Here is a 27,970-nt window from a genome sequence, read left to right on the forward strand (position 1 = left end):
ATTTTCTAGTTCGATAATTGATCAAGTTTGACAATTTTCATTTGCTCTTTGATGACCCCAATTGATTCTAGATGATTAACTTTTACAATTCATTTGATTTTTGATGAAAAAGTGGAAATAGTTTATATTCAGAGCCATTAAATTCAGTAGCATGTTCATGATAAATGAGTTCCATCTATGAATCGCCCAGTAAACTCTATTATCGACTATATAATTTTACCTATTCAATATTTACAATTAGCTAAATATTAAATTTTACGAATAAAACTTTTTACAATTTTAGAATCACTTTAACTGAGTGAATATTGACCTATTAAACTTTATTATCGTTTAATCATAAATCTTATACACAATTAATCGGATAAGATATTGAAATGAATATTGACCATTCAAGATCAGAATCTATCAAAAGTGGCGGGTCATGAATAACTTTTGGCTGAATCTCTTTAAGAATTGAATATAATATTATTCCATCTATTGATTGATGTTCGAACTATTTTATCGATCAATTTGATTGAAGGAAATTTTGTTCTTCCTTCTCAAGCTGTTTGGTTCATCTATCAATAGATGTCAGTTGAATAGAGAAAAATCTTCACCATGGAAAACAAAAGTCATGTGTAACGGTGAAAGCATGCTGATCATGGTTAATGTAAGAAACTGAGAGGAAATAAAAAAAGTTTCAGAAAAACTGAATAACCTCATAGTCAATAGAAAAGTTGTCAAAGAAAAGCGATAAAGTTTCGCCGTTGAGCCAATGTTTCAATCGATCATTTTCTGAACTTTTATTCTTATCAAGCGAACTCGAAGTGTATGTGTGTCTGTTTACCTAAAAGTGTAATTCAAATATTCACTTTATTAGAATAATTGAATCAAAGGATTACCTCTTAATCTCGGGAATTACATCCATTTAATACTCTCGATTTAAACTCAATGGTACTTCATATTTGTGAATGAATTAGTGTTACAAAATCGTCTATTAAGGTCAAAATTTGACCCACAATTCACTTAGATGTGGTAACTAAAGTGCTAACGTTACAATTAATAAAAGTGTGTCTGTGTGTACTTGTGATCGTTTCAATTAACTATGTCAACATTAATCACAAACATGGATAATGTAAAGTTAATTGTGTTCTCATTAATTGGATTTAATTTATTGTTTACTGTTAATTGTTTAACATTGGAACAACAGCCAAATCGCAACCATGGTAATTGGATATCAAATTTTCAAGGTAAAATACAAAATCTATCAAGTAATTCATACATTAAATTTAACAATTGAATAGCAAAAAAAGGTTCAAATTAGTTACAAGAAATCAATCAAATAATGTGAGTAAATTAATTTGTAAAATTAATTATCATTATCGTTTTTAAATCAATTATGAGAAGCAAAAAAAAAACAAAATACTCACAATCTACTTTGATTATCAGCATTTTAAACTCCTGCTTCAATTGATAACAATAAATCACTGAAACAACTCATCAACTCTAATCTACTACCAGTTCATGATGATAATGAAGATTAATCTGATTCTGGAGAAGCGAAAAAAAAAATGAAAAAAAAACTCTACATTTAGTTCATTGATTGTAATCAACATCAGTGATCATCATGGTGATGATAATGATGAGGATCATCATCTGTTTACTATGTGAATATGTTACTAGAATCTGAGAGTAGGAAATAAAAAAATATGAAACAAAATTTCAATCCAAATTGATTGATTGTCGCCGTATCATCATCATGAACAAAAGTAGGATATCATCTGAGGCTCAGAACTTTTTTTATCTTCACTATGATTGAATGGCAACGAGAAAAAATTGTAATGATTCAGGAATCATGATATTTCCTGAATTTAGTTCATAGCCCATTCATTCTCTCTCTCTCTCTCTCTCTCTCTCATCTTCTAATAAATAATATATTCTGTTTTGCGTGATGATGATCAGATTTATATCATCATCACATAAATATCATCAGTATATTAATATATTTAACAAACAACGAAGTTCACCTTTACCTATGAGCAAATAAGTAATAATAACAGAGTAAAGTTATCAAGCTGAAAAAACTCATATGATATATATTTTTATTGTATTTGCAAAGGACACACGTAAACAGATTCATGAGTAAACATGAGTAGATGTGGTGAAAAAATAGCGACATGAAACTATCTGAACAAGGTTTATATTCATATTGATGTGAGTTTTATGAATCTAAATAAATAACCAAAAAAAATCGAGAACTGGAAATGTTAGAAAAAAACATCGGAAAGAAATTGAGGAATCAAAATTTGTTTTTTTTCTCATATCAAAAATTTTCCAATAGAAAAAAAAATATGAAAAGTTGGAACTTTTTTCTCGTCATTTCCTATTTTGATTGATTGGTTCATATAAATACAGAAAGTTTTACAAGCCTTCGAGAAATAGATTATGCTGATTGAGATCAACTTGTGGATTAACCTAATCGTTAAGGTGACACTTAATCATTTCCATCAATTCCTCTTCGATCAAATATCTTGGTGGTCATTTAGATGGTCAATGATCTTAAAGTAGATAAAAACTGATACAATATGTTATATGTTGAACTTTGTAAAAAGTTTTCCTTTTCAAAATGATCATTTCCTTTTCCGGATTGAATTGTTTTTGTGACATCTCACTTGGGATTACTTAAATTTCACAAAAGTAATGGTCAATTTTTTATTGATCAAATTCGTGTTCAAAAAGGTCAAGATTTATACACTTGAAGTTAATTAGGGTCAAATGATTCATCATGACAAGCGAATGTCAAAATGAAAACTGATACTCGATTTAAAATATTAATATGAATAAGTGGGTAGCATTTACTGTGTTGATTGAACATTGATTGATTCATGAGAATAATTATCTTATCGTTGATTGTGAATTTCATCAAATTGTTACAGTTTTTCTTTCTTGTCTTTCACTCTTATCAGATTTATTTGATTTCTCCCCTGTTCCATCATGAAATAGATACATCATTATTATTGTTCTCACTTTCATCTCCATCCTTCTTGATCAACACAACTCATAGGTATGAGTTACAGTAGCTCAGAGTGAAACTTCATTGAGCCTTCGTGATTGAAAAGTAATCAGAAATTGGATTTTGTGAGCTTGAGTAAACTCATTTGACAGTTAACAGTGTTTTCTGTTTGTTTGTTTATTTGTATTTTTTTCCCTCATCTCATCGTTTTTTATCATCATCTTCATCATCTCTATCTCTCTCTTTCTCTCTCCCTCTCTCTCCCTCACTTTCTCAATTTGTCTTTCCCTTTCTATTAACATCATTTTTCTTCTTCTCTTATTTCTCTCACTCGGTGACATTGATTGAGATCAATTGGCGTTCCAATGATTATTACAAATATAAAGTTAGAGAGAGAGAGAGAGAGAGAGAGAGAGAGAGAGAGAGATGATAATGATGCTTTTCATGGTGACGATGAAGATGATAATGGTTCTGATGATGAAAATTCAATTGAAATTCTGTTGAACTGAACAATCATAAAGTAATCAATTCAATAATTTTGTTGTATTGTTTGCAATGGTGAAAGAAAGTGAAAAATACTTTTAAATCAAATGTAATCCTTTATGTGTTAGCTCATCTCTTTTCATCAGTAACGTTATAATATCATCAGCATCATCGAATCATCAGTATCATCATCATCACACTAATGAAACTTGAATTAGTTTTAAATTGCAATTCACTTTGTTCGTCATCTTCTGTGTCACATCGATAAAGAAAAATTTGGCAGAAAAAAAGACAGAAAAACAAGCAGAATAATAAAAAAGCGAAAAGAATCTTCATCAACCACTCATAATGATTTCAAGTTGATGATAATGATGATCCAAAAAATCATGGAGATCATCATCATTATGAGAGCCATGTTCCGATAATTTGAAGATCAATAATAATAGCGGATAAATATTACATAACCAGAATTTTTCATCCACACAAACAAGTAACAACAACGCAACAAAAAAACCTATTAGATGATGAGAAAAAAAGTAAAATCTTCCATGAGTTTGAGTTAGCTGACAAAGTTCAGGGTAAGATAATGATTATCATGAAAGAGGAAAGAGAGAGAGAGAAAGAGAAAGAAGTTACCACGATAAATATCAGCGAAAACTCTTGGATCATCTGTAGATATTATCAAATAATAATAGTTTCAACATCTCTGGAAAAATAATCAAATAAATTGCATCAAAAGTCCATCGTTTCCATCATTATGATTGACCAAGAAAGAAAGTGAGAAAGAGTAAACAACTTTGAAAATTGTTATAGAGAATGATGAAAATAAAAAGTAACCACATCACAATGTCTTCATCATCAAATATTATCACCAAGTCTCTTGTGGAATGTAATAATAATAATAATAATCATAAAAATGATAATAATCATCAACATCATCATTAGGATCAAGATGAAAATCATAATACTATTATCAACAGTATCGATGTTTACCTTTACAAGATCATCATCATCATCCTCAAGATTATAAGATGATGATGATGTTGATGATAAGTTTGAGAGGACAACGTGGAGGAAATTTTCATCTTCCTTACTGTTGAAAGGTGAACTTCAGGGTGATCAAGGTAAACACTTTAGTGAACAAAACTTATCGGCATTAGCCAACTGATTTATAACTAAAGTTATCGATTCAGAAGAAGAGACTGCCTTTCACAAATTCAGTCTGTTACAAATTCTTTTAGGATCTTTCCAAAATACTAATATTAATTTAACTCACAAGGTAAATTAGATTATAAACTTAAAGGTTTATTAAAACTTGTTAATTAATGTTAACAGTATGAAGATTAAATGGAATTAATTGTAATTTGATTCGATCATCTTTTATATCGAAAATCGAATAATCGAAATTTGAATTTTCTAAAGAGAACAATTAATCTGATTGGTCGATTAACCATTTGTCTAAAGACAACGATTTTCTATTGTCTCCTTAGTAGACATTAGTCTAGATTAAAATAAATATTAACCATTTTCTCAAGAGAGTTAATTTGTCAGTCAGACGATGATGATTAACATCTTCAACTTCAATTGTGAACAATAGTTAATCTTAAACAAAGTGAAAATTAAATGAGTAATTAAGTTAATTGTGAACAAAATTAATAAAACAAATAAATTTAAGCCTTGAGGTAATCCAAATATAAAGTTAAATGGTTCCAACGGGTAACTCAATTTTCTACCCTTCACTTCCGTGGTTCTTGATTAAGACTCCTTGGTTGGACCATTTTGATTTGATCTCTTGGAATAGCTCGAGGTCGATCGGCTTGAACCGTAAAATGTAAGTCTCTTGATCTTTCTCTTGAATTATGATGATCTCTATGAACATTAACCGGAGGTAATGATGTATCCATATTCTCATCTACAAGATGAATCTCAAAAGATTGTGTTGTCTGAGGTACAGGCATTTCAGATGCGGGTTGACAACAACGATGATTGAATTGTGGTTTGCCTCTTGATCTATCGGGACCATAATAAGCCCAATTGTCAGGCCATTCGGCTTCATGAGTTTGAACTCTTTCAGAATAGATTTTGAATAACCTTGAGACAAATGAATTGCTACATGTTGATGTTACATTCGCATAATGTATTCCATCTCCTATTTGATCTACTTTCTCTTCGATCTCTTTCCAATAGGACATGTACAATTGCATCGCTATTATGGCCTCAACGGTAGGTGAATGAGGTTTATTTTCCACAGTGTATCCTCCGAATACCAAAAAGGCAATGAGAGTTAATGAACAAGCACTTTCATTAAATGGAGAAAATATTTGTGTTATCTCTCTCATCTTTGGCTTTAGCAATTCAATTTCACATGACTCAAGTCCAATTGATTTTAACATGTTAATTATTCCAGCGCCAACAATTACCTTAGCACAAGCAAGATATTGGATCACTTGATCTCTTATCGATGGTAAAGTTTTACTCAATCTAATATCAGATTTCTTGAGACCATGATAATGTGAGTCCATATAGTTAATGTTATTGTGTCTAACTAGAGTTTCGTAAACTATTTGTTGAAACCCATTTACAATAACGATCCAAACTGGTCTTGGCATTAGCTTATTGGTGTAACCGTTTCGTTCAACTCGAATTTCATTAACACGACAAAAGGCCATGTGAACACAGAAAGTTAATAGAGGATTAGGATGAAGTTTTGATTGTTGTTCAATCCTTGAGGAAATTGCTTCACTTAAAGGAGGAAGTTGAATCCTTGTCACACGTTGATACAATTCAGTTGCTTCTCTTTGTTTCTCATCTTTTCTTTGTTGTTTCCAATCAGACTGATGTCTTGATTTGGATGAAGATGAGGTTGATGATGAAGAGGAAACTGATGATTTATCGTCGGGAACACCACGAAAACTTGGAAATTCATCACAAATTGAGGTTAACACTAAGTTTCTCTCGTTTACGTCAAGTAAGGTGAATGGATCGATCCTAATAAAGGCAAGTCCATTAGCGACATTATCTGGAGATACATTTACTTTAGTGAAACCTTTAGGTGCTCTTGGTTTTCCTTTAGCAAGTTTAGCCCATTCAGGTGAAGCTCTTATGAGATAAGCGGGTACTGTATATTTGCTTATGATGGTCGCTGGTCTTATATATTGACCTGGCTCCGCTCTTTTACCTATGACTGGGTCAAATCCAAGGTCTTGGAGATATTGTTCACCTTCATATATTGGAGCGTGTGGATCACAAACTCTTTTTAAAACTGACCAATAACATGTTCCCATGTTAGCGTAAGTTCTAATAGCGTTTGGTGTAAGTAATGGATCATTTGGTGACTTTTCTTTTATCACATCATATTGAGCCCATTTCTCATGAATTCCACCCCATCTTTCTTCTTGAGAATCATAAGAAACAATTCGTTGGGTTATCGCTGTTTGTATATGAGAGGGTAAAACTGATTGTAATCGTCTTGGGGCTTTAGCCAATTCGTGACGAGTTGGTCCGGGAACGAAAGTTTCACCAAGTTGAACCTCAAACTCTTCAACAAATAGTCCATATCGACATTTCATTTCGTGAGATAGAAACTCTTTAGGAGGAAATCCTTTCTTACAGAGATTCCGTCGACAGATAAAAGTTGAACTGTTGTAAATTTGAGTCGTTTGATCTTCAGGAATTGGACCAAATTTTGGGAAATCGTCTTGAGGCGCGTATTTAACGGCACAACCGGGAATAACACACAAGAATTTATCCTCGGAATCGGGTTTAATAAGATTCAAAATCTTAATGAGATTGATGAGCCATTGAACACACGAATAACAATACCATTTGTTACACTCTAAACATTGTCTTGGGTTGAGTGAAATGTGTTCACACAATGTACATTTAATTGTGTTATGAATTCGATTTATTCCTGATTGAATAACATTGGCTCTAGTTAAACCTCTAGAAATGGTTGGTAAGTCTATTTCAAACACTTGAGGGTCATGAACAAGATTGAGATAAATTTTCTCTTTAATCAAGTTATCGAAAATTTTTCTTTTCTTTTCAAACTCATCGGCTTTAGCCTTGACTTGTTCACGAATTTCGAAGTATTTTTCCTTTTGGAGATAATCTGGTAATTCACCAGGTAATGGAGCTGGATACTCGTGTAATGGCCAAGCATAATCGTCAGGTCCTGGGTATTTACCTTTAGGTACATCACGAAGTTGAGTCGGTCGACGTTTCCATGTACTTGGTGATGGTTGTTCAGGAACCTTAAACTCTGGCTCAGTTGGAGTAACTTCAATGTCCATGAAGACATCATTTACACTATCATATTCACTTATTTCATTTCCTTGATCATCGGTCATAACGATAACAGTTGAATAAGTATCTTTAGATGTACCAGGTTCATTAGAACTTTTAACACGAGTTGGTGTTGGTTCAGTTACTTTCTTTTGTTTACCTTTATCAACTTTAGGTTGTTTAGACAACTCAGGTAATTGAAACGCTGATACTGGTTGATAGACACGATGTCGTTTCACATATTCACATGGAGTTGAATTGTTCTTAAGAGCATCTTGATTGATAGTAATGTTAATTGATGAATCACTTGAACTTGGTTGATTAGAGTCAATAGAAGTGTTTGCTGTGGTTGGTGTCGATTCATCACTTGGAACTTTTCCGCTTTGATTATCTTTTTCAGGAGAAACGGGATTCGATGAATCAGAATCATCAAGTCGAAGCTTCTTCGTAACTGAAGTCAATGATGATTGTGAACCTTCATTAGATGAATCGGGTGTTGAACAAAGTCTTGATCGCTTAAGCGAAGCAGAAACACTATTGAGATCAATTGATTCTTGAGAATCACTTTCACTTGTTGGTGTTGATTGTTTTGGTGAATTAACTGGTGTAGCAGGAATTTCCTGAATTTCATCACTTTCTTCAGTCATGATTATGATCAACACTTTAAGTAAAAAGTTGATTAGATCAATTGAAACTTGGAGTTTAAACTCGATTAAGATGAAACTTTGATTTGAATCAGTTTGAAGACAAATGTAAACTGAAAATTGAGAAACAATCTTGGTTTTGTTTTCTTTGTAAATCAATTTGTTGGTTAATAATTTGAGCTTTGAATCATTAGAGATTCGTTGTCGTGAGAAATAACAACAATTAACACGATGAATAATTTGATCCTTGGTTAATTGCTTTAGCTTTTGCCTTGTTAAGGGTTGATCACTTATATCATCAAAGATAATGTTTTGTTTATCTTTTGTTATTTCTCGGTCAGCCGATTGTCTTTGTTTCTTTTGACTTGAGTTGATTGTTTGTTGATTAATTTTAGTTTGTTTATCAACATTTTCCGAAGTTTCAATTTCAGTGTTAATTTGTGCTAATTGAATTTGATTTTCAATTTGAGGGTCAACATGATTTTCATCAGCAATGGGAAGGTCAATAGTGGTGAGAAAATTTTCATCAAGTTGTGAACTTTGGTTATTAACTAATTCAATGTTTTGATCTAATTGATTTGAATCGCTAAGACCTTCGATTTCTGTATCTAACCAATCTCGTTCTTCATTGAAATACTTATTCATTATCATCTTCATTTTCTCTGATATTTCACCTACAAATGGTTTTGTATTTTGAACATTAACTGAGAACAAATGAAAATCTTCCTCTCTTAAGAGTAAAAGTGAACCTTTTCTATGACCAACACAAAGATATGGGCCATGATATTTAGGACCTAATTTCTTACTCATATTACTAGGAATCGATTCATCTTTTAACCAGACAAAATCACCAATGTGATACGGATTTAAGAAATGTAAGCTTCGATATCTATTGATCTGATATTGTTCTTGTGACTTAAGTCTAGCATAAGCTAATTTTCGAGCTTGTTCAACGGTGAATTTTGGTTGAGGTTCTAAATCTAAATGATTATCTAAAGGTTTCAATGGAATCTTACCATAAACAAGAAAATAAGGTTGAAAACGAGTTATCTTATGTACTGAAGTATTTATCGCTAAGACTGATTGATCTAATTTCTCACTTAAGTTACTAGTTCCTTGTTCATAGACTAAGGTTCTTAATCGTTCAGCGATGGTTCGATTTGCTCGTTCCACTATTCCTTGTGATTGTGCATGATAAGGGTTAGATGATTCATGTTTTATACCATTTTCCTTGAGGAAATCTTGAAACTCATCACTTAAAAAGTTGGTTCCTTGATCGGTTTGGATCACTTTCGGTAAACTGTGAATCTTGATGAAATGTTTCAAAAACTTGATACAAGTTTTAGCTTGTTGATTCGGATGAACTTCGGCAAAAACATATCGAGATAAAGTATCGACCATGACAAAGATGACTTTTGATACCTTGTTGATTGTGAACGGACCTTGAACATCCAATTCAAGTCGGGATAATATTTCTTCTGGTATTGGTTTTGGACTCGGATCAACGTAAATGTGAGGACTTGGTTTGTTTATATGGCAAGTTGAACAATTTTTACATAATCGAACGATTTCATCAAAAAGGTATTTCATGTAAAATCTCTTTGCGATTTGTAAATATGTTTTCTCACTTCCAAAATGTCCACCAATTGGTGTTGAATGTTCTTGAGAAAATATCTCTTTTAAAAGATCACGACCAATAATCAATCTTTTGCTATTAGAATGTTTATCTATTCGATAGATTAATTCGTCTTTAAGAAGATATTTTTGACTTGTAAGTCGATCACCAAGTTGTAATAGTTTCATGATTCGTTGACAATCTTCATCTTTCTGTTGAAATTGTTTCACCTTTTCCTTCCAAGGGTTAACTTCGCTTTTAAAAGCATAAATAACTGGATCAGTTATTTGATTAAATGTATTATCCAGGCCAAAGTTGATTACATTGAATGCTTTTTCTTCTTCATCAGAACAATTTTCAATATCATCTGAATGGAGATAATTGATTAAGCAATAGCGATCATAAAATTCTTCTTCATCTCCTCGACTTATATTCACTGATCGATGATCCCATTGACTTGGATTTCTTGAGAAACAATCAGCTGAATGAATTACACCCTCTTTGTAAATCACTTTGAATTTGTAAGATGATAACATAATTGACCATCTCTGGAGACGAGAATTCTTGAAGTTGATTTTAGTCAATTGACATAGTGCATGATGATCGGTTTCTATTGCGAATTCTTGACCATCAAGGTAATGTTTAAATTTATCGATGCCAACTAGAATCGCTAAACATTCCTTTTCGGAAACAGTGTAAGATTTTTGGTACTTGTGTAACTTTTGAGAAAAGAAAGATAAAGGTAACCAATCTTTTACCTTATCTATTGGTTGATTTGAATCATAATTCTCAGATTTTGGGTCTTCTTGTAATAATATCCCTCCGACTGCAATATCGGATGCATCGACTGCAATTTTCTTTCTTAATTCGGGATCGAAATGTACGAGAAGAGTCGTTTCGACTAATGAATTTTTTAAATGATCTAATGCCTTAAGGTCTTCAGACATTAATTTAAATTTTCTTTCTTTAGAAATTAGGCGATAAAGTGGAGCGGCGATTTGTGAATAATTAGAGATGTATCTTGAGAAATAATTGTAACACCCTAAAATCGACTGTAATTGTTTCACGTTCTTTGGATAAGGTAGTGCTTTCAATGCTTTTACCTTATTAGGATCTGGTTTGATTCCATCTCCATTGACTAAGTGTCCAAGTAAGAGAATTTCGCTGTAACCAAATTTGCATTTTTCGGTTTTTACTTTTAAGTTGTACTTTCGAAGACGTTCTAAGACAATTCGAGTCATTTGAATTAACTCTTGCCATGTTTTTCCTACAACGGGAATATCGTCAAAATAACCTAAACAATTCACGTATTGTAAACCTTCCAATACTCGATTGATTAGATTCTGAAAAATGAACGGGGCTCCAGATAGTCCCATGGGTAACCTTTTATACTGATATTTTCCTCCAGGAACGACAAAAACGGTTTTTTCTCTCTCACCTACAGGTAACTCAATTTGATGATACCCTTGATAGAGATCAATGAGATTGAAAAATTTTCCACCTCTTACCACTTCGAAACAGTCATTGATTCGAGGCATTGGAAAAGCCGGTACCGAAGTAATTCGATTCAATGAACGAAAATCTGTTACCAAACGGTATGATCCGTCAGGTCTATCGACAAGAATAGCCGGTGATCCTCCTTGAGCTGTTGAAGGTTCGATGATGTCAGCTTCGACAAGATCATTGATCACTTTATCGAAGGCGGCTCGTTTCTCTTTGGTACATGGGTACGGTTTCTGATAAGGGATTAAGTTATCACCAATATCAATACTAACAGGACAAATATCTTTAGATACGAAACCCATATCTCGACGATGTTGTGAAAATACGTCAGCGAATTCTAACAGAACGGAAACCATTTCATCAATCTTATCTTGAGATAATTCTGGATTGATTCTTGACCTTAGTTTTTCCACGAATGGTTTAGTTGTATTAGGATCCTCTTTAGAGATTACCTTTAATTTAGCTGCTTTCACCAGAAAATCTTCATCGGGACCTTTGCATTTGAAAACTCTTGTTGTCCTTGAAGTTGCAATTTGTTCTTCAGGAATGAAACAATTTGGTAATTGTTCAATGATTGACTTAGCAATTTCTTCTTGAGTCAATTGCTTAGCTTGAGTTAAAATGTGATCAGTTTCAAAATCTTTGCAAAATCTGAAGTAAAATTCTGGAGAAAACTCTTTTCCATCAGGAGTTTCTTTTGCAGTTAATTTATATTGATTACCATCAGAGTTCATTTTCATGTAATATAAATGAAAGAAAGTGTTATCCAATAGGAAAACTGGTTCAAAGTTTTTAACCAAGTAAATTTTTAAAACTCTGGTTGAATTCATTTCCGGGTGCTTTAAAGCTGCATAAGCATAACCAATTGTTGGTAAATTACCAGCAATTCCACGTAACGGAGTTTGACCATGAACAATGTGACATCCAAAACGTTCAGCGATACGAGCGTCCATAACTGAAGTTGTTGCTCCAGTATCTAATAGAACTCGATATGAAATTAAAGGAAATTTATCTGGAGACTCGAAATTGAACTTGACGAGAGCCATTGTTTCCATATCCATATCACCCATATCAGTTAAAACTGGAGTGTTGGTTGGTTGCCTTAAGGTATAAGAAATAGCAAAATTCGATTCACTTTTCTGTTGTTCCTCAATTGTTGTTACTGTTTGAACCACAGGTTGATTAGGCTTAACGGAAGTATTTTGCTGTGTGTGAGCTTTAGCTTGATCTTCAGATCGTTTACTACGACACTTATCAGCGGTATGGCCAAGTTTATGGCAAAATGAGCATTTCAATTTGCTTCTTTCTTTCCATGTTGATTTTGAGTCATTTGATTTATCTGTAGATTTATCTTTACCATCATGAGTCTTATAACTGTTTTTAGAAGATGATGTTGATGATGACGATCGTTCCTTTGTTTTATCTTTCTGTTGATGGTCATAATAATGACGCATTAGAACATTTAACATTTTATGTTCATCTTCGTGAGCTCCAAGCTTGAAGATTTCATCGACAATGTATTTAGGTAAATACGATAAAACATCATAAAGGAAGTCAGAATCTTCGATTCTCTTTTTCTTTGCTTCAGACAATAGTCTTCTCGTTTCAGAGAAAAAGGTCATTGGATCAACTTCGAAGTTATATGAATAAGATCTCAATCTGAACATCGCATTAGCACCAATCGAGGGTAAATCGATTTTTTCTCTTAATGCTTTTAGGTACGAATGATAATCAGTAATTGACTTATCTATGGCATTAGCCAAATGGAAAATTTCGTGAGCTAATCCTTTTCGTAGACAGCGTAATCGGGTTGAATCATCAATGTCTTCTAAGGAAAGTTTATTCACTGTTTTATTCACCCATTCTTTCATGTTTTCACCCTTTTGGAACTCAATTACCATTGGATCTCTTTTATTAACCTTGTTTAAAGATGCTGCAAAACTTTCTGCTAAGACCTTGAATCCTTCTACTAATGGTTGACTCATTGTTGAGGTTGAATTCTCATTGAGACGTTGGTTATTAGGACTTGGAGAGGTTGGTCTTGAAGAGAGACTCGGTTCATCTTGAGGTATACGTGATTGACTGAAATGCAATAACTTACGAATTGTACCAAGAGGTAGTTCTAGAGAACGTAATTCTGATTCAGTTGCACCAAATATTGAATCTTCATCTCGTCCTAATTGGGTGACCAGAGACTGTAGTTCTGTTTCAATTAAACCCAATTGTCTTAAGTCTCTTACCCACGAGGGTAGTTCAAGGCTTTTTAATTCAGACACAGGAAGATTAATAATGTCATTATCACTTAATGATTCACCAACAATTAAGAAATTGGTTTTAATCACCTCGCAGATTTTCTTTGAGCCAAACTTGGTTGGTACTCACACCTTGTTCAAGTAGATACACAGAAATTTCTTCGTATTCAAGAGAAGACACTTTTGGAATAATTTCCTCCATCTCATACGGTAAAGTTGTTGCTTGAGAGTCAATAGTTATTAATGAGCTTAATGAAGAGTTTAAATTTTCACTAGAATGATGTGAAGATTGAGGAGATTGAATTCCCACCATGGAGATAAACTATTTCTTTTAGAAAGATCCTGCCTGGGTCGCCATGTGAAAGGTGAACTTCAGGGTGATCAAGGTAAACACTTTAGTGAACAAAACTTATCGGCATTAGCCAACTGATTTATAACTAAAGTTATCGATTCAGAAGAAGAGACTGCCTTTCACAAATTCAGTCTGTTACAAATTCTTTTAGGATCTTTCCAAAATACTAATATTAATTTAACTCACAAGGTAAATTAGATTATAAACTTAAAGGTTTATTAAAACTTGTTAATTAATGTTAACAGTATGAAGATTAAATGGGAATTAATTGTAATTTGATTCGATCATCTTTTATATCGAAAATCGAATAATCGAAATTTGAATTTTCTAAAGAGAACAATTAATCTGATTGGTCGATTAACCATTTGTCTAAAGACAACGATTTTCTATTGTCTCCTTAGTAGACATTAGTCTAGATTAAAATAAATATTAACCATTTTCTCAAGAGAGTTAATTTGTCAGTCAGACGATGATGATTAACATCTTCAACTTCAATTGTGAACAATAGTTAATCTTAAACAAAGTGAAAATTAAATGAGTAATTAAGTTAATTGTGAACAAAATTAATAAAACAAATAAATTTAAGCCTTGAGGTAATCCAAATATAAAGTTAAATGGTTCCAACGGGTAACTCAATTTTCTACCCTTCACTGTGTGTCAGTGATAAATTCCATTCGAAGATTCTTAACACAATTACATGGTTGTCAAGATAATTCTTTTTCCATTTTTTCTCTTCTTCACTTAAACTTTCATTCATGATTAGAATTCAATCCTTATCCATACTTTCTCTCTCTATCTCTCTCTTTTACGATTTTTTTCTCTCCATTTTCTTATCTCTGATCATTAAAATCAAAAAGAGTAACCATGGTATCAAGAATATTATTATTATCGAAATAATATCATAGGAATAAATTGACTGCTGAGAATATTTTACTTTCTCTAAACGTTATCACCTTACCATCCATATTCTCACAAACAGAAAAAGGGATAAGAAAGTTTTCTCCTCAATTCCAAATCCATAAACTCACAGAATTTACCCTATTTACAGAAAAAGACACCATTAATATCAGGCGAGAATTCATCAGAATTGAATATATAAAAAGTAACAAAACAAAACAAAAAAAAGACGAAGATATCATTTGCTTTTTTTCTCATTCATTTTTCAAATCACTGTAACTTATTTAGTTCCAAAGAGAATGTGATTTATATTCACCATGTAAACTTCAATTGGTGGAAAAAAAGATTGAGGTAAACTTTTCATCCTTTCAACTCTCACCATATTAAGCTAGTTATCCGAAATCAGTGCCGACTTTTTTTTATCCCTCTATTCTTGTGATTCATCAGTAGCTGATTTTCACCCAAATTATATCCAGTTAGTTAAACAATTATCCTTTTATCATTTTTTATCTTTTTCCTCCTCCTCCAACTATTACAACTCCCAGTCTCCCTTTTCCTTTTCCGCATTGATGATATACTGTCACATAATGTGATTATCATGGCTCAGAATAGTCAAACTATTTAATTATATTGCAATGATTATCATTTTGTTTTTTTCCTCCTTGTTAATCATCATTATCCGCATCATCATCATCATCATCATTATCATGGTTATTATTCATTCAACTTATCATCTACATCTTCACATATATTAATATATAGACTATATAAACATCTCCATCACTAATATATATTACCTTTAATCATCATCACTCTGATGGAAATTCATTTAGGCTCATGATGATTTCTTATATCATCTTCATCTGATCCAGTTGTAGCCTCGGGTGAAAATGATTGGTACTTTCTACTTGTACACTTTTCCTGTATAACCAAAGAGACCATGAGAAAACTATGAATATACTTGAAGCAGAAAAATTTTCACAAACAAAAACGATTCCAATTTAAACTGAAATTTAAACTTTCTATCTTCATGATGATAACAATACAATTTCTATGCAGACAGAATATGTATTACGATGATGATAATAGTATCGAAAGATGCTTTTTCTTTAATGTTCAGAGAAAAGTTTTATTTTTCTTTTCTTTGGAGCCAAAAAAAGATATATTTACAAGTTCACTTTCTCAGGTAACTTACGATGCCAATGAACGAGAAAATATAATGTATTTACATCTTGCTTCCATCATTGAGCCAATAACAAATTTCTACTGCCTGAGGGTAAGATGAAATATTATCAGTCAATATTATCATATGTATATTATGCTATTCACGCCCTGAAAATTTACCTGAGTTTTCCTGTTTCACCATGTACACCATGTATGTATTAGTATCTATGAAAAATTTATCAACCTTTCCAAATGAAAGCGGAAAATATATTGAGTAAATTTCCGCTTCCATATTCAAATTATTTTTATAACATAATTTCAACTCGAACCAATTTCCAATTTATCGGTTAATCATTTCAAATGATTGAGCGCAAAATTGAACCTCAAAAGGAAAACAAAAAACTTAGACCTCCAATTCATTTACATTGATCACTCTGTAGTCCCAATTAACTTTTAATTGTAATCGATTTCACTTAGTTCTGTAAATCATCAGTATCATTTCCTTTTCCCCTCTACAATTCACTTTAATCTCAGTGATTCCTCGGCAAAAATTAACAATCACCGTAATCAACATTAACTTAATGGTTCATACTCACTGAACCAATAATATAATAATATCTTCATCACTCATCAGTCAGAAAATAAGTAATACAAAATTATCTCATTTACAGTTAGATGTACATCCAATTGAATGAATAAATATACATGTAATCATATTGAGAAAGTTTAGTATTGGTTGACAATAATATGGAAACAAAATATAACTGTAACAATTAATACTCTTGATCAAGTTGATTATTATTACTTATGTTGTGATAAGAGATTATCTTTAATCTATTTTTGTCACTCTTATTGGTCTACAGTCTGAATCTTTACTCATTGAATTTCTCATCTTTGATCATCATCACCATCATCATGAAACTATGTGTTCAGCATTATTATTAACCATATCTTATCATGTCAACAATTTGTTATGTTATTAGTTGATGATATGAATTATGATCCTTTTTACTTCATTCTTTTAATATAAATACAAACATACAACTTTTTCTCTTCGATATATAAGATTAATAAATTGTCTGGATATGAGAAGAAAAATATCATAATATAGCACATGAGAGAAAAGGGAGGACGGAGTAAAAGAGAAGACGATAATGATGATATGAGAATCAGGGAGTAGTGAATACAGGAAAAAGATTCCTAATATAATATCTGAAAGAAGAATGAATGAAATCAAGTTACTTGGAATTGCGAAAATTGTTCTGATAATAATAATAATATCTGATGAACAGGGAGTGAAATTCAAGTTACAGGAATTGAGTTAAAAGCACAAAGATGAGAAAACAAGTGGAAAAAGGAAAGGAATGATTAAAAGTGGAAGATGAAGGTGATGATAAGAAAGATGATACGAAATGATAGAGAGAGAGAGAGAGAGAGAGAGCCAAGAGTTCAATTCCAACTGAATGATGTAAGACAATAGATGAGTGAAAAGATATGAAAAGGATAAGAAAAATGTTACACCTTAACCATTAATATGAATACATTGACTTATTTGAAAATCAAGTTCTCTCTTCAAGAAACATTTAACCCTTGAATTCTGATAAGAGGGATAAATATTCACATTATTCTCAACTGAATATCGATTTCAAATGTGATTATTACTATTTATCATAACTTATATATATCCATTTCCATTTATTTCTTTATTCTGTCTTTCTTTTCAACATCATCTTCATGTATTATTTTCTCATTTCATCTCTTTTCTTTAAACATTATCATACAAATCTTTGCAACAGTAAATAAGTTTTCTGCTTTTCTTTTCCCCCCTTATCTTTCTTCGTCTTCCTTTTCTTCTTCACATTATCTTCTCTTACTTTTTTCATTTCTCTAGAATCATATTCTTCTTCTACTGTCTCTTTCCTCATAGTAACCCTTTAGGCGTTATTCAATTTTCCCTCTCAATATAATGTTCATCATGATGATCAACATTATCTCAGGAAAGAAAAAAAATAAAAGTAAAACTAGACAATATATAGTCAATAACATTTACCGTTAGTTTATATATCATTCGTATCATCGACATCAATTTCATCTGATATTTCATTTTGTCTCTTTACACAAAATCAACAACAACAACATAACGATGACAAGAAAAAGAAGAGGAAAAATATCAATATAAGAAACCATAGATTTCAGCTTCTTCTTTTTACTTTTTTTTCACTCATCTTCCATTTTATTTAACCATCTCTCAGTCCATCTTCATGAGAGGATACATATGTAACTTTACTGAGAACTAATTCCAAAGAATCATGTTCAACAACAAATATCTAAAAAAGTACATGAGTAATCCTGGTTATTAGTCAAAAAGGCTTTCAACCAGCAACACAGAAAAAGCAACAGAGTTCTGGATGTAAAGAGAAAACAAGATGAGGAAGTGAAATCACGATTGGCGTCAACAAGAAGACTAGGAAGAGAATAGATAGATATATGAGAGAGAGAGAGAGCCAAGAGTTCAATTCCAACTGAATGATGTAAGACAATAGATGAGTGAAAAGATATGAAAAGGATAAGAAAATGTTACACCTTAACCATTAATATGAATACATTGACTTATTTGAAAATCAAGTTCTCTCTTCAAGAAACATTTAACCCTTGAATTCTGATAAGAGGGATAAATATTCACATTATTCTCAACTGAATATCGATTTCAAATGTGATTATTACTATTTATCATAACTTATATATCCATTTCCATTTATTTCTTTATTCTGTCTTTCTTTTCAACATCATCTTCATGTATTATTTTCTCATTTCATCTCTTTTCTTTAAACATTATCATACAAATCTTTGCAACAGTAAATAAGTTTTCTGCTTTTCTTTTCCCCCCTTATCTTTCTTCGTCTTCCTTTTCTTCTTCACATTATCTTCTCTTACTTTTTTCATTTCTCTAGAATCATATTCTTCTTCTACTGTCTCTTTCCTCATAGTAACCCTTTAGGCGTTATTCAATTTTCCCTCTCAATATAATGTTCATCATGATGATCAACATTATCTCAGGAAAAAAAATAAAAGTAAAACTAGACAATATATAGTCAATAACATTTACCGTTAGTTTATATATCATTCGTATCATCGACATCAATTTCATCTGATATTTCATTTTGTCTCTTTACACAAAATCAACAACAACAACAACAACAACAACATAACGATGACAAGAAAAAGAAGAGGAAAAATATCAATATAAGAAACCATAGATTTCAGCTTCTTCTTTTTACTTTTTTTTCACTCATCTTCCATTTTATTTAACCATCTCTCAGTCCATCTTCATGAGAGGATACATATGTAACTTTACTGAGAACTAATTCCAAAGAATCATGTTCAACAACAAATATCTAAAAAAGTACATGAGTAATCCTGGTTATTAGTCAAAAAGGCTTTCAACCAGCAACACAGAAAAAGCAACAGAGTTCTGGATGTAAAGAGAAAACAAGATGAGGAAGTGAAATCACGATTGGCGTCAACAAGAAGACTAGGAAGAGAAATAGATAGATATATGAGAGAGAGAGAGAGAGAGAGAGAGAGAGAGAGAGAGAGAGAGAAAACGAAAATTTATCGAAGATAATATTTACTCTCAATGTCAAATGATTTTCCTTGTAACTTCTTTTCTTCACTTTTAACCTCATTTCATTTGATTCATTTTTCTTTCCTTCAAATTATGAACTTTTTTCTTTTACTCTTCGATAACCAATAATTCTAGGCTACTTATATACTTACTACTTATTATTATCAATTTTATTTGATTGGTTACAACCCAAATAATAATCATCATCATCATCATCCTAATACACATCATCTCCTTCCAGGCTTTTCCGGTTTACTATCAAGAACGTCTCCTGAGAGTTAAATGTTTATCAGTAGTTTTTGAAATGCTGAAATAAACTAAAGAAAATGCAACAGTAACGAATAGTGTTTTTGAGTCCCTTTCAACCAATACCAACAGATCATTTCTACAGAAAAATGGATGAAACTGAAATCTAATTTTTTCACCATTTTCCCCTCTTTCCATTATCCTTTATATAATAATTATCATCATTAGAAATCTATTCAAGAAAACTTGTTGGAAACTTGGTGAAATACCCTATATTAATAATCTATATTTATACTTGATAATCAGAGGTAATTTTGATGATCAGATGACAATAATGATAACAATTACGATGATGTTAATCACAACTAAAAGTGATGCAGAAAAATAAAAAAATCAAATTGAAATCTGAGCAACTCGATAGCATTTATCATCGATAATATTAATAGTTATCATTATAATTATGATATTCTTGATGATTAAGTGTTGAGATATTGTATGAAATACAGAAATTGATAATGTTGATAATAATAGATTCAGTTGTGAATACACAACTATTATGAGAATAGATAAAAACATTTCGTATAGCATTCAATTGGATAAAGTTTCATCTATTATCATGATTATTATTATAATCATTTTATTGATACACTTAATCAAAATGATTAAGTTACAGGTAACAAGTACACAAGCTCATTTAATTTAATAACATTATCACATTTATTTTTGTATATAAAGAAAATCCTCTGAAGATAATGAATCCGTTTACCAGAGTTTAACAATTTACAGTTACTTTTAATCAGCTAAATCAGGTCTTAGCATTTTAACCCTCCTCCTAATTTAGGTCATTTGTATTAAGTTAAATTAATTGGACACCATGATATTATAATATAAGATAAAGTGGGAGGTGATGAGAGAGAGATATTCAGATTCTCATGATGCTAAGTTATCAGAATTTACATTTTCATTAATCTACTTTCATTATCAGCTAATAGTATACATATCCTTATTATGTATTCAGTATCAATCCTTAGCATTATAATCATTCAGAATTATTCAGTAACACATGATAATATGTTATATGTTGATGATAATGAAACCATCAATTCAAACAATATGAATATATGATGATGATTCTGTAGTATTGATGATTGGCTTCATTTCCAAGGGAGATAAAAATAAAAAGGTAGAAGAAAAAAATTACCTCAATAATTAAAGTTTCTAAATGAATGAATTCAATTTGTGTAAATGGAGAGGAGAGAAAAAAAAAAAAGGTTGAACGAATTGTTATCATGTAAATTTGCATAAATTTTTCATTTCTTGAAATCAATTTATTAGCACAAAAAAACAGAAAACTGTTGATCAAACTGCTCGTATTGAAAATCTACTCATGATTGAATATGTTTTTTACTTCACATGATAAACTCCCAATCAAATGAACCTACTCATAGTTGTTACTGTGTACATTATATTAACTGATATCATCCAGGATTTTTCCCCTTTCCTAACATGGTGAAAACTTTTACCTTAACTCATTCCCCTGTGTATGATTAATTGAAACTTTACCTGTTTCCTAATCTGCTTACCTTTAAAATGCTACCTACTTTCCAAATAAAGGGTTAACTTTCTATGATCATTAGTGTAAAATGATAATGGTAACAATTAGTATTAAAATTAATGTAATTATTGTACAAATTAAATTCTTATCGTTTCAATTTATCCTGGGATTTTGTATTTGTCTCAAGTGAAATTAATTATAATCATATAATGATAACCATGAGGTTTCATGAGACAAGAGAGCAAGAAATTTTTTTTGTATATTTGTATTAATCATCTAAAAGTTAATAATAATAATGATAATATCTTTGGTACCAGATAATAGCTATTATATTATTCATGTAAACTGATTTAGACTCATGGAAAAGCTCATGAGATTTTAGATTCAGTTTGTCTTTTTTGATGAATTACATACAGAGAGAGAGGGAGAGACAATTAGTGTGCTTTTTTCTCGACTCAATGTTTTTTCATTGATTTTTTTAGCCTTCATATTGTGATTACGAACTAAATTCATACTCGGTGACCTTGCGATGAGTTATCATGAACTTAACATTATTTATGTCGACAAATTCAAAGTCAAAGACATGATAATTGTTTGATAGTTATTCTCATTTTGTTAGTTGGAAAAAAGGTTCATGTTTATTTCTTGAGGGAAAATAATGGAGACATGGGTAAAACTTTTGGCAGAATTTCAAGATTTCTCATTTAAAGTCAATTTCTTATTTTGGATTTCATGATAAACTCAAATTTTCCTCTCTTGTTATTATTAATACAATGTTTTCATTACAATCAAATGTTGATTCAATGACTAATAAGAGCTTGTTTGAATAACCGAATTAACTTTCATTGGATTTACCTTTTTATTTTCATTAGTTTTCACAATTTTCTCATGGTAAATACATGAGAATCTTTATATTCTCCTTTTATCATTAGAGTTTCATTAAGTATGAGAATTTTTTTCTCCCTGAAACATTTGAGACAAATCAGACTATTCATTTCTACTTTTTTCTCCATGAAATCGAATACAAATACACCCACAATTTTCAGAAAAAATGCTCTTTTTTTACTATCAGCTTGAACTGTAGTTTTCACTTTAAACAGATTTTTATCTAAACTGAATTCAAGTTTCCAACAGAATAATCATCGGAATACAAAGGAAAATACTGAATCAGATCAAGGTTTCAATCTGATTCTGAATGTACACTGACGATATCTTGAAGCAAAAAGTTCTGAGAAAAGAGGATCACCCTCCCTAGAAAAGCTCTGAAAATTGACTGTAAACACAATGCACCCTTTGAGGTAAACAACAATTTTAGAATCAGATAAGTTTGAGAAGTAAAAAGATTCTGATTTTTATCGAATATGAACTTTATCTTTAGCTTATTCAGTGATGATTATTTCAGGATATGCTTTTCGACTTTTCTTTATCCGCTTTTCTATCCTCAGTCATTCATTCATCCCATCGATTCATTCATTCAAAGGATATTCATTCATGTTCAATGTTACAGAAAATAAGTGTACAGTGAGAAGAAAAAAGCAAGATTGTGAATGGATAAGAATAATTTTCTCTCTCTTTCTCTCGTTTCCCCCTGTGAAACTTGAATAGTTTCAAAATCACCGAATAAAAATGAATAAAGAAATAGAGAGAAGAGGAAAAGGAAAACAAGTTACAGGAATTGAATCAGGAAGTGAAATCTTTAATCGTTATTTGTGAATACATAAAATTAAAAGAGAAAACTTCACCTACTATCACTAGTGAAAGTAGAATGAAAAAAAAACTTTGATAACAAAATAGTTCACACAGAACATCATGGAAATCAAAGAATATGAACTTGTTGTATGAAAGCAAGAAATAGAGAGAGAGAGAGAGAGAGAGAGAGAGAGAGAGAGAGAGAGAAAGAATAAGAAAAACTAAATCTGATAATGAATCAGAATGAATAAGGTGACATTGAGAGGAATCAATCTTTCCCTGTCAACTTAACATTTTAACCCGAAAAAAAAGAAAAGAAAGTTTGAAAAATAGTGGAGCAAGAAAAAAGGAAGAACATATTTTGATGATTCAATATTATTATTGAATTATCATGACAATGATATCAGGGAGTGAATTATCTGGGGTAGTGAGTGGAAAATAATCAATTGGAATAAAAGTTTTATTCCAAAGTTTACAAAAGAATAGGAATTATCTCCATGATGTGTGTGTATTTATGTTTGCAGGAATAATTTGCTTTTTCTTATCTTTCCATAAGAATTGGGAATTATCGAAAGTAAAATGCTTAAATGTTCTAAAGGTAAAACTCTTGAGAGCCAAAGAGAAAAAAGATTCATTATTCATTCCATGATATTAGTTATATATAATTAATATTAAACAAACTCAACAACCTTCCCTTCCTATTATTAAATAGTGAGAATGATAATAATAATGCTACATGTTATTATTTAAGATTCACCAAGAAAAGTGAATATAATTTCATCATGTTACATGGATTTGACCTTCTTAGAAATATCATCATCTTCAATGAACATTATCATTAAATTATAATACTTATCCATAAGTTTAATATTCTGAAAGGTTAGTTTATCCAATTTTATCACTATAATTATCATCAGCATGATTTCCCAAGTTTTTCAATGGTTAATATTGTTTAATTGAGTTGAGTAGATCCAACAGAATCGTTAAATGCTTAAAAGTGATGGAAACTTTTTTCACCGCACATTTTCAGGATTCATCTAGACAGTGTATTCTTAGCTGCGTAACCTCCTCTTTTGCCTTTTAATTTTGATATTCTGAGCCCAATGGTAATCATATCACTTTTAAGCAATTAATTTTGATCCAGATTGAAGCATTTTTATCAACTAATATTATCTACCAACCATGGTTATCTAGAATTTTTCTAATCGCCAGGGCAATTATAGTCTCAATCAGTTCCTGGTTGATTAATGATCTACCAAGAATTCACTTCAATTCTGTAAATCGTTCATTCCACTCCTCTTGCCTCTTAGACTTTCCATCATCAATTTACTCCTTTCGTCCCACGTTATTTCACTCGAAATTTCTAATTGTGTTCATTTGCCTGAAAACTTTGGAGTAGAATCACTTTTACAACTATCCCATTGAATGATCTTAACGATAATCAAGTTGAGTTTGGACTAGAGCCAAAACACTGGATAACATTTTTGTTCATCAAACAATAACTGAATTAAAACGATTCTTTATTCTGAAAAAAAAGTTAAATCAAATTCAGTTACTACTCATTTATGAAATTTGCTATCATGATTATCAATATCACAATCAGTATAGAGAGAAACAGAAAATATAAAAGAACACAAAAAGTGAAGACTCAGAATAACAATCTCAAAGATAATGACTTCTACACTGGGAATCATTAGCAATCATGATTAATAATCTAACATGGAATTAGAGCAAATGCTAAAGCAATCAAATCGATTAGTTTACCAAATATGAAATAGAGAAATAAAAAGGAAAATATCTGAGTAATTCTAAGTGAATTACCAAGATTACAGAGTTAGAGGAAAGGTGAGATTCGATTGAATAATTTTGAGAAAATCAGATAAAAGTGAAAAGTTTTTTCAACAAGTTCAATCCAAATCGCGAAGAAGACGAATTCAGCTGATGAGAAGAATTTAAATGTTTATTTTAGACTCTGTTCATTTTTATGGATGAAACTTTTTCCGCGTCTCTGATCTAAAAAGCTCCTTTGTGTTTTTCCTTCCATTCGTTTTTCAATCTTATTCCTCTCATTCTCTAAATCTCCATGTGATTCTATTGAAACCATTGGACCATAATAGGTAACAAATTTTTAGAGCTTCTCTTTACGTCTTTACAGTTCGACCTTCCAGCCAATGTAACCAATCTCATTTGTATGCTACACCTCATTCCCTAGTAATACAACCAAAGCCTCATCCTTGTTATCCTCATCTCTCACATTCACTTGATTGTTACTCTTTCCTGTAACCTTTTAGAAATTGTATCGTCCATTTTCAGTCAATTGGTCAATAACGAGCATCAGCATCATTGTTACGAAGAAAATTCTTACATTACCATAGGTTTAAGGTGAATGTAAAGAAAAAACCAAAGGATTTCCTGTTTTTGCCTCTCATCAACTTAAGCAACTAAACTCTGCCAGAATAAAACGTTACATATTCAAAGGTTTGCTGAGGTCAAAGGTTCCTGTGATTTTCTCTGAGTGTTAGTTATATATTCTGTTGCCACAGCTAGCTAAATGACTATTCTCATTTAGAGCTATTCAAATATCAATAATGAGTTTGTTGGAACTCAGATTTTACCAAGAACGAAAAAAAATTTCCATATCAATTAAGAGCTAAACTCTCTCTCTCTCTCTCTTATTTCCGGTAGTAAATTGGTAAAAGTTAAACATTCGATCTCTATTTATGTAAAAACTCCAAAAACTTAGAGATTTTTGAGTCCTATTACTTTTAAAACTCTACTGAATTTACATGATTACGTTTACAAAGCTTAGAAAACTTTTCAAAAAGTTAAGGCGAGTAAATGAGAAAATATCCTTTCCAAATTTATTTATCGAAAGACAATCTTTTGCTTTTTGTGTTCTACGAAATATGATTATTATAAATAATATAATCGTTCTAAAGTTCAAAGTTCAGAACTATGTGAAACTTTATTTCTTCTCGATTATCTGAAGGTGTACTGATTTCGCAGCTTTCTAAGCTTAAATATATTCGTTTCTTTTGTTTTTATTATTCATACACTTTTGTTAAACTTATATGTGTTCGATTCGATATCAAGATTTCTTGTTATCCTGGTTCAATAGATTCCAATTCATGCGAATAATTACAAAGAAAATGATAGAGAAAAAAAGAGAGAGCGCTCAATATCTGAACAAGCATCATGTTATTCAGATGAATATATTCATTGGAATGAAGAGTGAAAAGAGATAAAAAAGAAAAGATATTTTCTTGTTCATGATATGAAACCTTAGCACGTAAGCATAAAGCTTCTAATGATTCTGATTGAGTAAAAGGAAAAAAGAAACAAAATATTAAGTTTTGTGAACAAACAGAAAAGGAAATTATTATTATCACATATCACAAGTAGAAAAGAAATATTAATAATCTAAACATGATTAACATCAAGTAAATAGGGTGACAATTAAATGAATCAGATTAAGTTGGAGATGTTAAGATTTGTTGTACCAAAGCTCATTCTGTTATTATTTTTCATCCAATGATTGGTTGGTTAACTAATTAGCGATGATTAGTTTACATGGTTGATTGGAATTGTTGAAACATGTGTGTGTCCTAATTAATCAGTGTTATTGTGTTTTGGTAACATTTACTTACTTAGTTTTCACGATAAATTAGTTTTCAGTTTAATCAAATGCTAGATAAACTTTAATTGCTGATCGACTGATTAGTTTTCCTGTGACGAGAGAGAGAGAGAGAGAGAGAGAGAGAGAGAGAGAGAGAGAGAGAGAGAGAGAGAGCGATGAGTAGATAGAGAACTAATAATGAACACAATTTAGCTTATCCATAATCATCAACATCATGGAACACATGAAAAACGTTTCAACGTAATTGTCTACATAATGTTTATTATCTCAATTTCAGCCCCTAACCCACGCCTTGAGATTAAATTGCTCAGACGAATTGAATGAGACGAAATTCAAGAAGTAGAAGAAGAATCAATTTTCAGATGAATAAATGTTCGTCTAAGACAAAGTAAAAGCCTCTGATCATTTTATCAGTGACAATGAACTTAATCAGAATAATGAAAACAACAACAATCCACAACCGATAATTGTGATAATCTGATTATGGAACATGGGTTCATCTGTTTCCTCTCTTTCTCTCTCTCAATACTATCATGACGCATGGTTCATTAACATTCTTATCATTCTACTTATCATCATCATGGTTATTTGGTTAAAATGATGAGATTAAATGGCTAAGAAAAAAGAGAGAGAGTATATATAATATGTAACGATAGCGGAAAGAAAAAGAATAATGAGAAAAAAAGAAGATGATCTGAAGATGAGAAATGATAGAAAGAAACCCAAACTATTATCATCAGTCGACAATTAAAAGAGAATCATCAAAATGATGCTGATGATGATTTAGAGATGAATGAGAGAGATAAATTTTGTATGGGAGGTAAAATCATCCACATCCTCATCATCATAATTCAGTCTCATTCCTTTCGAGCTTTTATATTAAACATTGTATATTATATCCGAAAATGAATTTACATGTTGATGGGGTTAACACATAAAACAAAGCTAATCTGAAACCTTTACGATAACAATATTATCTATTCCATGTTATGAATATGAAAAAACTCCAACATACAATAACCATATGATATT

The 27,970-nt window shown here is 31.1% G+C and overlaps 1 protein-coding gene across 1 annotated transcript in view; it reads left to right on the top strand.

Annotated features, from left to right (window-relative positions):
• Window positions 1-680: 680 nt before the first annotated feature.
• LOC128389701 (uncharacterized) overlaps window positions 681-27,970 on the top strand; it is a 181,276-nt gene continuing 153,986 nt past the window's right edge. Inside the window, exon 1 of the mRNA XM_053349327.1 lies at window positions 681-1,229. Within this exon, the coding sequence (XP_053205302.1) occupies window positions 1,085-1,229 (145 nt within the window). The 5' untranslated portion in view covers window positions 681-1,084. The remainder of the gene's footprint in view (window positions 1,230-27,970) is intronic.

Source organism: Panonychus citri, unplaced genomic scaffold (genome assembly GCF_014898815.1).
Source record: "Panonychus citri isolate SS breed McGregor unplaced genomic scaffold, ASM1489881v1 Contig00110, whole genome shotgun sequence".
Lineage (NCBI taxonomy): Eukaryota > Metazoa > Arthropoda > Arachnida > Trombidiformes > Tetranychidae > Panonychus > Panonychus citri.